Consider the following 13559-nt stretch of genomic DNA (forward strand, 5'->3'; position numbering starts at 1 on the left):
CTGGCTTTGTTTTGTTTTTGATACAGTGTTAATAAAAAGTTGCTTTTACTTGTAGTCTGTGTCGTTAAGTATTCAGCTATTAGAATAATTAATTTTATTGAGTAAATGAGAACAATTGGGATTTTGTTCTGTTGGACAAATTTTTAATGTCCTTAGAATTTTTGAGGAAAGATGTATACGTTGCCATTGAAAAACATTTCTTTATAATTTGGCAGACTCTCAAAATCTTTGTTACTTTGTAGTTGTTTCATTTCTTTCATTATCTGTAAATTCCAAATTAGCTTGCCCTTTCCCTGCTCTGACCTTAAACAAAATCATTCTTTATATTATCTAGCGTTTTGTTTTTAATGTATTTACAGTAAATATCAACTGCTACCTTATCTTAGTTTCCACTTGGAATATTCCCGGGGCTGGTGGAGTACCTGGCACATTGCAGGCTTTCAATAAATATTTGAACAAATGAATACATTAAATTTAGTATGACTATATACTCTTGGATAATTTCTTTCTGTCCACACTGGTGGAATTCACACCAGAGGTCTCACAGGTTCTCTCTACACGGATTCTGAGTAGACTGGCCATATTTTATAAGATGATACCCTTGTTCATTATTTCTTAGTGTATAGGTCTTAGCTTTTTGGGTTTTATTTGTTTATTTTTAAATGTATGATTATCATTAAGTGATGATCTATATGTGAGTGCTATGTCATTGTTTGTATTTTATGATCCTCAAAAATAATGGTGAATTTACATCCCATTCTGCCCACTCCTGGTCTTTCTAGGGCGTTATCAGACCTGAACAAGGACGGGAAGATGGACCAGCAGGAGTTCTCCATAGCGATGAAGCTCATCAAGCTGAAGCTGCAAGGCCAGCAGTTGCCCGTGGTCCTCCCTCCTATCATGAAACAGCCTCCGATGTTCTCTCCATTGATTTCTGCTCGCTTTGGTATGCACTTATTAATTGAATTCGCTGCATTTGATAGAAACTTGTTCTGGACAGAATAACAGAAAAGGGTTTGTTAGCAAAAACAATAGTCCTCAGACTCCAAGTTAGATTTCATTTCTGAGATAAGAAATATTAAAGTCGCTGTCATAGCAGGGGTGTCTTTGTGTCCCAGTTTTCCAGGGACACTTCTGATTTGTGTGTGTTGCCCTGGCCTCGAGTCTGGCTCGCGTCCCCTTTCACAGCTCCCACTTGGATGAAAAATTATATGACCCCACCCATAGTTAGAGCTGATCTTAAATACTATCCTTAGTTTCCTTTGTACTCTGTATGAGTAACAGAAAAATTGTGAACAATTTTAAACTCACTTGAAATGGTTTCATTTAGGGGGTAATTTAAAATTATTCCTAAATAGAGGTTTTTCTAATTTAAACATTAATTATCCAGCTAAATTTAGGGCTAAAAGTTATGGACTTTGTGCTCATTAATTTACATTTTCATCAGAGGGAATCAGCTTTCTGTTAATTTTGATTAGGCAGTTTTTTATTGATTATATATGAGAAGCACTCATTAGAATAGTACATTCATGCTTTTTCATTCCACATGTTAGATCTTAAAATACTAAACTCTTTTCACTGCTGCTGTGAACATAAATACCAAATCGTTGTATGACCCTACTTTTATGGTGCACCTATTACTCTGCAGTTAGTAACTGAATAAAAGTCATCATTTTGTTCCTTTTAAAGAATTTTCCTTGGGGCCCCTGGGGGGCTCAATCAGTTGAGCATCCAACATCAGTTCAGGTCATGATCTTGCAGTTCGTGGGTTTGAGCCCTGCATCAGGCTCTGTGCTGACAGCTTCAGATTCTGTGTCTCTGTCTTTCTCTGCCCTTTCACTGCTCTTGCTCTGTCTGTCTCTCTCTCTCTCAAAAATAAACATTAAAAAAATAAAGAATTGTCCTTGAATGCATGGATGTGTTACTTAAGAAAAGTGAAATATATGGCATACTTTCTTCTTGCAAATACATAGGCATTAAATGGGTCACCTAAAGTATCTAATAACTAGAACATCCTTTTTTGGGGAGTGGGGACATTGGGGGAGTGTGTACATGTATGTGTGTTAGTTGAGTGACTCAATAGCCCTATATTTATTATCCTTATACAGAACCCCACATTTAATCAGGTAATACAGTCTTTCTTTGAGAATACTAATATTTAATTGGAAAAGGCTGCTTAGCTTTCATGATGATTCTGGAAGACAATTTTTAACTCCTTACTAGGCATTCCCTTAGTTTACATGGGTCAGAACATTGATATTAAAAGCAGTGGTGTATGTCCCTCACTGCTAGGTCCAAGCTGCTTTAGTGAACTTTCTAACAAGAAGACTAGTTTGTCTCTATAAACATGGGTCTGCTCACTGGACTGTTGTCTTGTTGTTTTCTGGCATGTGTTGATTACTAGCCCTGGAAAATGTATTCTGTTTTGTCTTTAGGAATGGGAAGCATGCCCAATCTGTCCATTCCTCACTCATTGCCTCCAGTTGCACCCATGGCCACCCCCTTACCCTCTGCGACTTCAGGGACCACCCTTCCTCCCTTAATGATGCCTGCTCCCCTAGTGCCTTCTGTCAGCACGTCGTCACTGCCAAATGGAACCGCGGGCCTCATGCAGCCATTATCCATTCCTTATTCTTCTTCAAGTAAGTACTTAAATCTAACGAGTCAGAAACTATTAAAGAAACTGTTACATTTGTGTCCCAATAAATATAGATTTCCCTCCTACTTTGTGATACTGGTTTCTGTGAACCTTTTTCTTCCTCTCTTTCTTCTTTTTTTATTTTTTAGCATTGCCTCATACGTCATCGTACAGTCTCATGATGGGAGGACTCGGCGGTGCTAGTTTACAGAAAGCCCAGTCTCTGATTGATTTAGGATCTAGTAGGTATGAAGGTTTAAAACTCCAGCTTCTTATGCTTTCATTAAGGAGTAGCTCTGAGCTTATCCATTAGAATGGCCAAATGTAAAGTGCTTAAGGTAAATTGACTACTTCTGACTCCCATAAAATAAGTTACTATTTTTTAAATTGTTAAATGTTTGAAGAAAATGTTCCATGTAAACTAAAAATATTCTGCTGTATATTCAGTTGTCAAATTTTTGCCCCCAAACTACATACTACATATATTTCTCAAGAAGTCCCATAGTCATGATGCATTATTAATTTTTTTCTTGTGCAAACTCTGATTGAATAGCTTTTAAATTTTAGAAAGCACAAAAGCTTCAGTGTTCATTCATCACCGCTTATGTAAGTCATCATAATACTTCTTAAGGCAGTGTACCAAAGAGGTTAGCTTTAACTCAGAAGAGTATTGGTATCCTAGCTTAGACTCCCCCTGGATGTGTGTGACCTTCACTGAGCCATAGTTTGCCCATGGAACATGTGGGGACAGTAATACCTTCTGAGTTTGTCATGAGGATTAGAAATAGTATTTATAAAGGCCTTTGCACAATACAGGGCCTGGCACGTAATAGGTTCTTGGTATATGGTAGTTCTGTACTTCATATGGTATTTGCTTTCCTGAGAATGAGGTTAAATTAGATTTTTAAAATATCAAGCAAAAGGCAGTTACTACTATACCATAGAAGGTGTGATTCTTAATGTCTCTGCCTTATAAAATTTAACTATGTATATTTTATTTAGTAACAAAAATTTTTAATAAATTTTGTTCTAGCTCAACTTCCTCAACTGCTTCACTCTCAGGGAACTCGCCCAAGACTGGGACCTTGGAGTGGGCGGTTCCTCAGCCTTCAAGGTTAAAATATCGGCAAAAATTTAATAGTCTTGACAAAAGCATGAGTGGATACCTTTCAGGTAGGTGGCATACAGTGTTTCAGAGTGTGAGATAGTTAAAAGTCTTTTATATGAATTTCTACTAAAGAACTCTTATTTGAATTTGTACTTTGTAGCTCACCTAAAATTTTAGCATCCAAAAAATTTAGCAGGCGTTTGATAAATACAAATATCTTAAGTTGCGTGAGAGCTCAGAGATGGATGCAATGTGATTGATTTCTTCAAAGTTCTTATGATCAAGTTGAGCACACAGGTATACGCCCAACTTTTTGGAAGAAAGACCTCTCCTTTGAGAAGATGAAGCCTCGTCCTCCAGGGGAGACCCTCCCATGATGGGAAGAGTGTGTGGGACTTAGCTCAGCTTATTCTCCCTGCGGGTCCCTGCCCTCACTGGGTCTTTCTGCACTTGCCCTTACTGAAACCTCCCAGGAGCATTGTCTACCCTTTCATGTTCCAACCCAGATGCTCCTGTAAGATTTGCCCTTAGGTCCCTACAGAACATTTGAGTCCATGCTAGAACATTATCCAAACTTTTCCAGTTAAGGGTAGGGAAGGGGATATAAACAGAGGGTAATAGGCAAGTAGAGTTCCCACCTTCTAACTTTCCCCCTCTCTCTTAACTCAGCAACTAATCTACAGTTCAGATGGAATAATAAAATAAGTGATTTTAAAAAAATAGAGCTTTAAAGTGCTAGGGGACATAGAATGGGAGATAATACTTATAAATTGATCAGATAAGACATCTTATAGGAAGGGCGCACTTAAACTCCATCATGAAAGGAAGAGTTAGGGTTTGGACAGATAAGATTGAAGGTGGTAGCATTTGAGGGTGACAGAGAAGAAATCCGAAGAGCTAGAAGTACATGGCATGTTTAGAGACTTTGAAAAGTAGTCTGTAGAATAGGAGTATGAGGTCTCTGTGCAGTTGGACAGGGAGCAAGAAGGCTTTGAAATTGGTTGGACAAGCAAAAATGTACATATTTTCTTTAAGATACACTACTAGGGCCATTAGGGTGGCTCAGTCAGTTAAGCATCCGACTTCAGCTCAGGTCATGATCTCACATTTCGTAAGTTTGAGCCCCACACTGGGCTCTCTCCTGTGAGCACAAAGCTCGCTTCAGATCCTCTGTCCCCCACTCCCCGCCCTTTTACTCTCTCCCTCTCCCAATAAATAAATAAATAAATAAATGGGGTTTTTTTCAAATTAATAAAAGTGGAATAAAAAGACATACAAAAATGTTCATGGCAGCTTCAGTCAAAACTTCCAAAAAAGAACCAGCCTAAATATCTATCAATAGGAGAATGATATATTTCTGTAACAGAACACAGCAAAACAATCTATTGAATGAAAGAAGCGTGGCCCAAAGGGTCCATACTATTTAACCCAATTATATGAAGCTGAAGAACTGGAAATGTAACTGATGGGGATAGAAATCCGAATATTATAGTTACTATGTTGGGAGTGGGCCATGCACAAACCTCGTGAGGTGCTGAAAACTTGAGATTAGTATACTTTCTGTACTAAAAACATACTGTATAAACACAGAATATGAAGGTCTATAGGGAGCCGCTGTAAAGAATGAGCCCCTGCTGTTAATTACTTGTATGTGCCACACTGTATGAAGGTGGTGTATTAGTTTTGCAGAGAATGTTTTTATTCTAAGACCTGTAAGAGTAAAGGTAAATATTCATAAGTTAAGGGAAGGATTTAAAGAAAAAAAAGAATAGTTGTTTCTGGTGTCCTAAAATAGCAGAAGCCCAAATATCTGAGGATGGGGCTGACTTATACTTACATGTTGTGCTTTGTTCAGTGAGTGTAGCATTTGGTGCTCTAATTTTATTCTCTTCTTCTTCTCTCCCCACTAAACTCTCTTGATTTATTTAAATGAACCCATTGACTTGTAGTTTCTGAGTCACATAATTTCTGGGCACCCTGTGATGCCCTGGAATACACAGAGGAGGAGGACGCAGTCCATATCTTTGAAGAGTCCACAGTATGTAGGTCACGTAATCATAGTATTTGATTAGTGGTTTGAAAGTGCAGTAATTGATATAGATGAGAAAGTGACTAATGGTAAGATATGAGAGAGAGTTTCATAGAAGAGATGACATCTGGGCTGGACCTTCAAGGATGAGTAGACCCCCAGGTAGAGAATGGGGGACTACTGTAGGCACAGGAAATGGGATATCCAAAGGATTGGCAGACCAGCAGTGAGCACATTCAAGTGAGCTTTTCTTAGCGAAGTACTCTGCTGGCTCTCTGTAACACTTGGCGTTATTCACACTTTGTATACATTTAAGCCCTCCACCAGTATGCTTTTTAGCCAGTTACGTTCCTTCTCGTTTTCCTCATTGGCTCTGTTGCCTAATGCTAAGGGATCTACTTTCAGTTGTCTTTATTCAAGAGCTGAAACATTAGTTATTAGCCCTTTTTTTCAAGTTTGCAATAGCCTTCCATTTCTCTTTATTAGAAGAATTCTCCTTTTCATTCAAAGACCTCCTCAGATCTCACTTCCTATGTGAAATCTACTAAGGAGTAATTAGTTAGATGAGGCCATGAGCTATTTCCAGTGGTTTTCCTTATGTGATTTTTATTAAATGACCAGATTTTTTTTTTTAGACTGAGAAAGATTTTAAAGTTCTATAATTTAAACATCCAGTTGTATGTTACAATTCATGGTGTATTTGTGTTTGTACCATTTAGTGTATGCCGCTTTGATTACCGAGACCTCACGTCCAAAGCTCAGGGAAAGAATGTGTTGGCAGCATTCATGCTGGCTCTGTAGTAGGACCAGTTGCTGTGGAGGAGTTGGTGGATGTACTCTCTTCTGTGCAGAGTTTGGGTGAGCCTCAACTCAGGCTGAACCCTCAGTAGGGCTGACCCTTCCCGTACGCATGGCTCAGTCAGTCGCCTGGAAATGGGAGGTGCAGCACCTGCTTTACTGACCAGATGACCCTCCCTAGAGATGCCAGGTGATTCTATCCATGGTCCGAAAGCCACAGAATTGCCCACCAGGAGTGAATACTGTGAATCAGACGAGGACTTTGTGTTCTGAATTGATTCTTGTGGGATCATTATCCTGTGGGACCATTATCCTGACATGAAAATTCGTATCAGGAAACCTGTTACTATTTTTGAACACTGAGGCAGAGAAAAGAAGTGGGAACAGTTTACCATGTATAATAAGCATTCAGTGAATGCTGACTACTGTTACTGTCATTTAAGTCCTTACTGCACCTTTGGATTACAACTTTATTCATCCTTTAGCAAATATTAAGCATTTATGCACCTGGCACTGGGTATAATATGTTAGTGAATAAAGCAGTCAAGGTTTTTGTCTCTGTAGAACTTAGCGTGATAGTGGAAACAGGCTGTAAATAGGTAAACAGGAAGATAAATGTTACATTACAATTTGTGGTATGAGCTATGAAGGAAACCAGCAGAAGTATATTGGATGATAGGGGAACAGAGATGGCCTTTCTGAGAAGGTGACGTTAAATTAGGACTTACAAGGTGAGAGGGACCCAGACATGCAGTGATGTTAGAGGGTAGAACTTGATGTTGGCAATAGGTGTACATGAGAGGGAGGGATCAAGGGTGACTTTCTGGTTTCTGGCTTGAGCCACTGAATGGGCAGTGATGCCACCCAGAGAAAAGGGCAGACTGAGAGTGAATGGTTTGGGTGGTGGTTGGGAAGTGGGGTGTGAACGGGGATTGAGAGAGTTGTTTTGTATGTATTTGGTTTGAGATACCTGTGAAATACTTAGGTAGGTGTTTCAGTTGGATCTAGAAGTCTAAACCTAAAGGAGAGGTTTGGGCTGGCGTGTACATTTGCAAATCATCAGCCTTGAGGTGCTATTTAAAGTCGCAGAAAGTTCACAGATGTGAACACACAGAGAAGAGAGTGCGCAGGACACGGCACTCCCCAGAAATTGGGGAGTGCCAGCATTTACAGGTCACTTGGAAGAGGAAGAGTAGAGACAGACTAAAGATCAGAGAAAGAAGAGAAAAATCTGAAGACACTAAAAAAGCTGTGCTTGGGGCTGCATGGGGAGCAAGAGGAAGCCCGAGAGCTTGGCCTCCAGCACTTTATGTGCAAATACTCGGTCCTTCATGTTGGTCAGTGGCATGGACTGTTGTTTTCTAAAGGGACATGGGGGAACACTTGAGTTTCTAATTCTAGATTTTAAATTCCTTGGGGCAATGGCTGTGTGTTGATTAGTACTGAATGCTCAGTACCTGCATGTGGAAAAAGCTTACCAATGGTCAAAGTTTCCGGGGTGGCAGCAGTGTTATTTTGTAGATACAGCTATTTAGGTTTGCATGACTTTAAAAAGACTAAAGAATTTCCTTTCTTTCTTTTTTTTTTTTTTTTTTTTTTATGGTTTCCCTGTTCAATCAGGTTTTCAAGCTAGAAATGCCCTTCTTCAGTCAAATCTTTCTCAAACTCAGCTAGCCACTATTTGGTGAGTTTGTCCATTAATTACGATTTTCAACTATACATCCTCTATTGTAAGAAAGATCCTGTTTCTGAAAACATTTGTGACTCAGAGATGTTCCATAAGAGCAGCCAGTTGAAGGTTAATGCAATGTTGAAAACCAGCAAAATTGTGCAAAATGTTATTCTTGAGAGTTTGGTGTTTAATTATTCTGCAGGTAAAGTTGGTTTGCTTTTTCATAATGGCGTCTGTGGAGAATTTGAGAATATCTCATTTTTAATTTAGAGCTGACTGATTTGATAGGTGAATTATCCATGAAACAAGACAAGCCACATTTTTGGAAGAAATGTTTCCTTTTCTGTTTCAAAGTTTCTCCCCTCTCTTGTACAATAGGACAGTTGAGGGTAAAAATAAGCTCACTTTTTCATATATATTTACATTTCCCTAAAATATGTTAATCCAACTGTTTTACTATCATTTTTCTTGTTTTAAAAATAGAATCTTGAACTCTTTTGAAAATACTTTACATAGACTTTGTTTCTAAGCTGTGAATGTTCACATTTGCCTTAGGACCCTGGCTGACATTGATGGCGACGGACAGCTGAAAGCTGAAGAGTTCATCCTTGCAATGCATCTCACCGACATGGCCAAAGCAGGACAGCCCTTGCCACTGACATTGCCTCCTGAACTTGTCCCTCCATCTTTCAGGTTGGCGCCTTGGAGGGAAGAGGCATGGTTTTGATTCCTGGGGACAGACATGATTACTACATAGCAATTTCCTGAGGCCTCTGCTCTGGTTTAATGGGAAGTTAAACATTTACACTGCCATTTGATTTTGGTATTTAATGAGTTATGCCAGGAAGGAGGAGAAATAGGTGTGTTTCCACCATACTGTAGATAAGGAAACTAATGACTTAAAGAGATTGAAAACAAAACTTGCTCACGGATAGCAGTCACCTGAACTGTGGTGGGAATCCAGATCTCTCTGGCAGGACAGTCCGCATCCTGCTGTACATGGTAACTACAGACCATAGTGCACTCTCAATGTTCTGATGCTGTATTCTGAATGTTAAATGGGTCTACGGCCATACCACCCTGAACGTGCCCGATCTCTTCTGAATGTTAAATGGTACTAGTTGTTGGTAATGTAGCTGTGTATATAGTCTTGCCTAGAAGTTCCCAGACTGCATGAGGCTAACTATGTTTATTTGCTTTCTTAGAGGAGGAAAGCAAATTGACTCTATTAATGGAACTCTGCCTTCATATCAGAAAATACAAGAAGAGGAACCTCAGAAAAAATTACCAGGTAACATTGAGTGTCCAAGTTGTATATTTATAGTGGGTTCTCTTAAATTTTACCTTGAGATATAAATGAGTATTTAGAATTTTTACACTCTTTCTCTTTTTTTTAATGTTTATTTATTTTGAGAGAGAGAAAGTGCACAGGGGAGGAGCAGAGAGAGAGGGAGACACAGAATCTGAAGCAGGCCCCAGGCTCTGAGCTGTCAGCACAGAGCCAGACGTAGGGCTCAAACTCATGAACCGCGAGATCATGACCTGAGCCAAAGTCGGACACTTAACTGACTAAGCCACCCAGGCACCCCTAGAATTTTTACATTCTTAATATTTTATATACCGGAAGAAAAAACTATTTGATAAATGAGTTGGATTTTGACATCAAAAAATTAAGAAAGTCAAAAATGAGAAGAAATGTATTTAGGAAGAAAGTATGCACATTTGGCAAGGGTTTGTGTGTTTGATATCCTAGTGAAAATGTTTCTCTCACTTTAGAAAAAATACTGTAGCAGATGATGTGGTAAAACTTTCATCTATAATGAACAGTTTAAATATTGGTTGAAAAAGTACATATGTAGATATTTTAAAGTATTAAAAAGTTAGTGAAATATATCAAATAAATATATAGCCATCCAGCTTTGTCCTTGAATAAAATGCTAAGAAAAAAGTTGGAAAATGGTTTTATTGGCAAGAATAGTAAAATTATTTTTTCTCTCTCATATGAATTCAGACTTAGAAATTTGTTTTCCAAAAGTGAATACTCTTAGACGAAAGTAAGTATTTTACTATTTATATTTGAGTTAGAATTATCCTTAGGATGAGGATCCACAGAATAATAGCACTCAGATGATCATGAGGCATGAGTGTGTTGAAATTGGAGGCCACGTTCTTGGGCTCTTCATGTGAGAGTGCTTACTGTATACCTTATTTAGTTACTTTCGAGGACAAGCGGAAGGCCAACTATGAGCGGGGGAACGTGGAGCTGGAGAAGCGGCGTCAAGCCCTAATGGAGCAGCAGCAGAGGGAGGCAGAACGAAAAGCCCAGAAAGAAAAGGAAGAGTGGGAGCGAAAACAGAGAGAATTACAAGAGCAAGAATGGAAGAAACAACTTGAATTAGAAAAGCGCTTGGAGAAGCAGAGGGAATTGGAGAGACAGCGGGAAGAAGAAAGGAGAAAAGAGATAGAAAGACGAGAGGTTATTTTTAAGTTACTTTATTTCCTAAGAAAATGATTATATTTAATATGTGGATACAACTTATTTGATTTTTTAAAAATGGCTATTTATGTTGTGCCTGTTTCTCTGCATCATTCATTCTTACCTATTCTCTTTAATTCTGAACTTGCCTTCCCTTGTGGAGTGGAAGAGGGCCAGTAACTTGTAGAAAAGGTGGTGTTTCTGCAGGTCAAGGAGGATTTGCAATTCAAAGAAGGATTGAGTGCAAAGCTGAGTTGAGTGAGGAACTGAGGTTAGTGACCCAGAGGAAGGAGTCCTTCCAGGCAGGTCATTGAACAAAAGTAAGCTTAGGATCCAGAATGAGACGCCACAGACCTGGAGCTGCAGAAGGCTGAGTTGAAGGTCTGGAGGAGCACGAGGGTGGGCTTGCGCGGGTCCTTGGGATAAATGGTGGCATATGACCTCCTTAGGAGGACTGGCTTTGTTGTACAGGGCTGAGGAGGGAGCGCAGTAAATCATGGCGATACTGAAGGGTTTTTCCTCCCTGATACCAGATTACAGGTGCAGTATTAGCATTTATGTTTATGAAATTGTCCTTTTGTTTAAGTGAAAAGTAACTACAAAAAAAGGGATGGTCCCAGGAAACAATCAGGAAGTCTGATGGGTGAGAGGTCACTTTTGTGGAAGTCTGTAGGTTAGGTGCGCTGATACAATTGGGTTTGCCCAGTTACCCTGGGCCCTAAAGTCCACCGAGTTCTAAACGCTGCCTCACCTTTATCTTTGTCATTTCATCAGTTTTTGAATGATGCAAAATTGTTAATTTAAAAATCAAACCTAATTCATTATTTTCAGGCAGCAAAACAGGAACTTGAAAGACAACGTCGTTTAGAATGGGAGAGGATTCGTCGCCAAGAGCTTCTCAATCAAAGGAATAGAGAACAGGAAGAAATTGTCAGGTTGAACTCTAAAAAGAAGAGTCTTCATCTAGAGTTGGAAGCGCTGGTATGGCTGAAGTTTAAGTGAAATTTCCCTGATTGGTGCTAGAGTTACGTGTTGAAAAATGTCATTGTTTTTTGTTTTTTTTTAAATCAAAACCCCAACTTCTATTTCATGTAATTAGACTTATACAGAAATTAGAAGGTTATGTAACAACTAGTTAATCACCTAATTTCACAGCTATCCGAAGTGGTGATCGTTATATAGCAGCTTATCTATGATACATTCAAGTAAATGATACAATATATTACTTGCCCATAAGCTACAACACAGCCTGCTTAATACCTTTCCTTAAATTCCACCTCTATACTACAATATACTTGAGGTCCGTGCAAAAAAGTAGCTACCTTTTATATAGGAAATGGATGATTAAGTCTTCGGTGTTGTAAAAGCAACTTCATTTAAACATAACCACCCCCACCACCAAAAAAAGAAGAGGAGAAAAAAAGTAACGAAAATAATAAGGGAAAAACCCAAGACACACTTCCTAGGGGAAAAAACCAAAAAAACAAAACAAAAAAAAAACCCAGCATGTAATTTCTGTCCCTGACGGAATGTATTAAATAAACAAACACCACCAACAAGCAAAACAAGTACTACCATGTAAAAACATTAAAAAAAAGACAACCCTCTCACATGCATAAATGAAAGATTGCACACAAAGAACTCACATCTTTTCAAGCTTCAATAGTAAATATTCTGCTACTATGTATTAAATACTGCATGGTTTGCCCAAGCTAAGATGAAACCACATCATAAATCAATAAGCATTTTGCATTTTCTTTCAATATATACTCAAGGTCATGCCTACTGCACCTCTAAACATTTCATTAAATCCAATGATACAGCAAACACTCCCAAAATAAACTTAGATTGTATTGCAGTTTCACTTAACAGTATATAAAATGCCGTGTTGTGACAGGTATCAACTATCCATTAGATACTGAATCAATTTTTCTTAAGCACTACTAACTGCTTGCTTTTTTTTTTAAATTTTTTATGTTTTATTTATTTTTGAGACAGAGAGATAGATCATGAGCAAGGAGGGTCAGAGAGAGAGGGAGACACAGAATTGGAAGCAGGCTCCAGGCTCTGAGCTGTCAGCACAGAGCCCGACGTGGGGCTCGAACCCACGAACATGAGATCATGACCCGAGCCGACGTCAGAGGCTCAACCAACTGAGCCACCCAGGCGCCCCTAACTGCTTGCTTTTCTTGAAGCTAGATCATTCTGAAAATTTCCTGTTAGACCTATGAGTGTGAACATATGTCATTGTTTTTTAAATCTACCTCATGAATACATTAGGTTTTCATGTGATTCTATCATCATGTTTTTATGTGTGCTTAGCAGTCTGGACAGTATAGTGTACTGAAACAGGATGGTGACCCAGAATGCTGGAAGTTACGTTGTGGTCAGTTCAGAAGCCAACAAACCACGTATTCCTGGGCAAGACCTTTCACTTCTCTGTGCTTCACTTTGCCCATCTATAAAATAAAAGGTTGCACTAGTTCAGTAATTTTCATTTCTCAGATTGTGTCTGGAAGATGGTCTCCAGTGGGGTGACCAGCAGTGGGAAGGGGAGGCCAAGGCACTCCCCAGTGCTTGCCACAGTTCATGCAGAGAAGCTCCACACTTAACCTGCTTTGCTTGTGTTGGACCTATATCTGAAATTTGCTTGGATAAAAGGATCCTAGTGCTAAAAAGACAAAATGATTTGAAGTTCCTGATCTAAATGATCTATTAGAATTCCTTCCAGTTCTATAAGACTGTGGTTCTTACCACATGCTTACCAGTTTTTACACATCAGATATCAGAGGGTCAAGTTGTTAAAAGGCGTTGTTGCAAATGAAAGGTAGGAAGGTA

General features: G+C 39.0%; 1 protein-coding gene across 7 annotated transcripts in view; it reads left to right on the forward strand.

Moving 5' to 3' along the window:
* The window catches only part of ITSN2 (intersectin 2), a 138857-nt gene that overhangs the window by 38224 nt on the left and 87074 nt on the right, over nucleotides 1-13559 (forward strand). For all 7 annotated transcript variants that reach the window (XM_029938202.1, XM_029938203.1, XM_029938206.1 and 4 more), the window contains 9 exons: nucleotides 783-946; nucleotides 2436-2642; nucleotides 2788-2884; nucleotides 3672-3811; nucleotides 8194-8257; nucleotides 8801-8938; nucleotides 9451-9536; nucleotides 10459-10721; nucleotides 11553-11702. In XM_029938202.1, coding sequence (XP_029794062.1) covers nucleotides 783-946; nucleotides 2436-2642; nucleotides 2788-2884; nucleotides 3672-3811; nucleotides 8194-8257; nucleotides 8801-8938; nucleotides 9451-9536; nucleotides 10459-10721; nucleotides 11553-11702 — 1309 coding nt within the window. The remainder of the gene's footprint in view (nucleotides 1-782; nucleotides 947-2435; nucleotides 2643-2787; nucleotides 2885-3671; nucleotides 3812-8193; nucleotides 8258-8800; nucleotides 8939-9450; nucleotides 9537-10458; nucleotides 10722-11552; nucleotides 11703-13559) is intronic.

This window comes from Suricata suricatta, chromosome 4, assembly GCF_006229205.1.
Source record: "Suricata suricatta isolate VVHF042 chromosome 4, meerkat_22Aug2017_6uvM2_HiC, whole genome shotgun sequence".
Taxonomy (NCBI): domain Eukaryota; kingdom Metazoa; phylum Chordata; class Mammalia; order Carnivora; family Herpestidae; genus Suricata; species Suricata suricatta.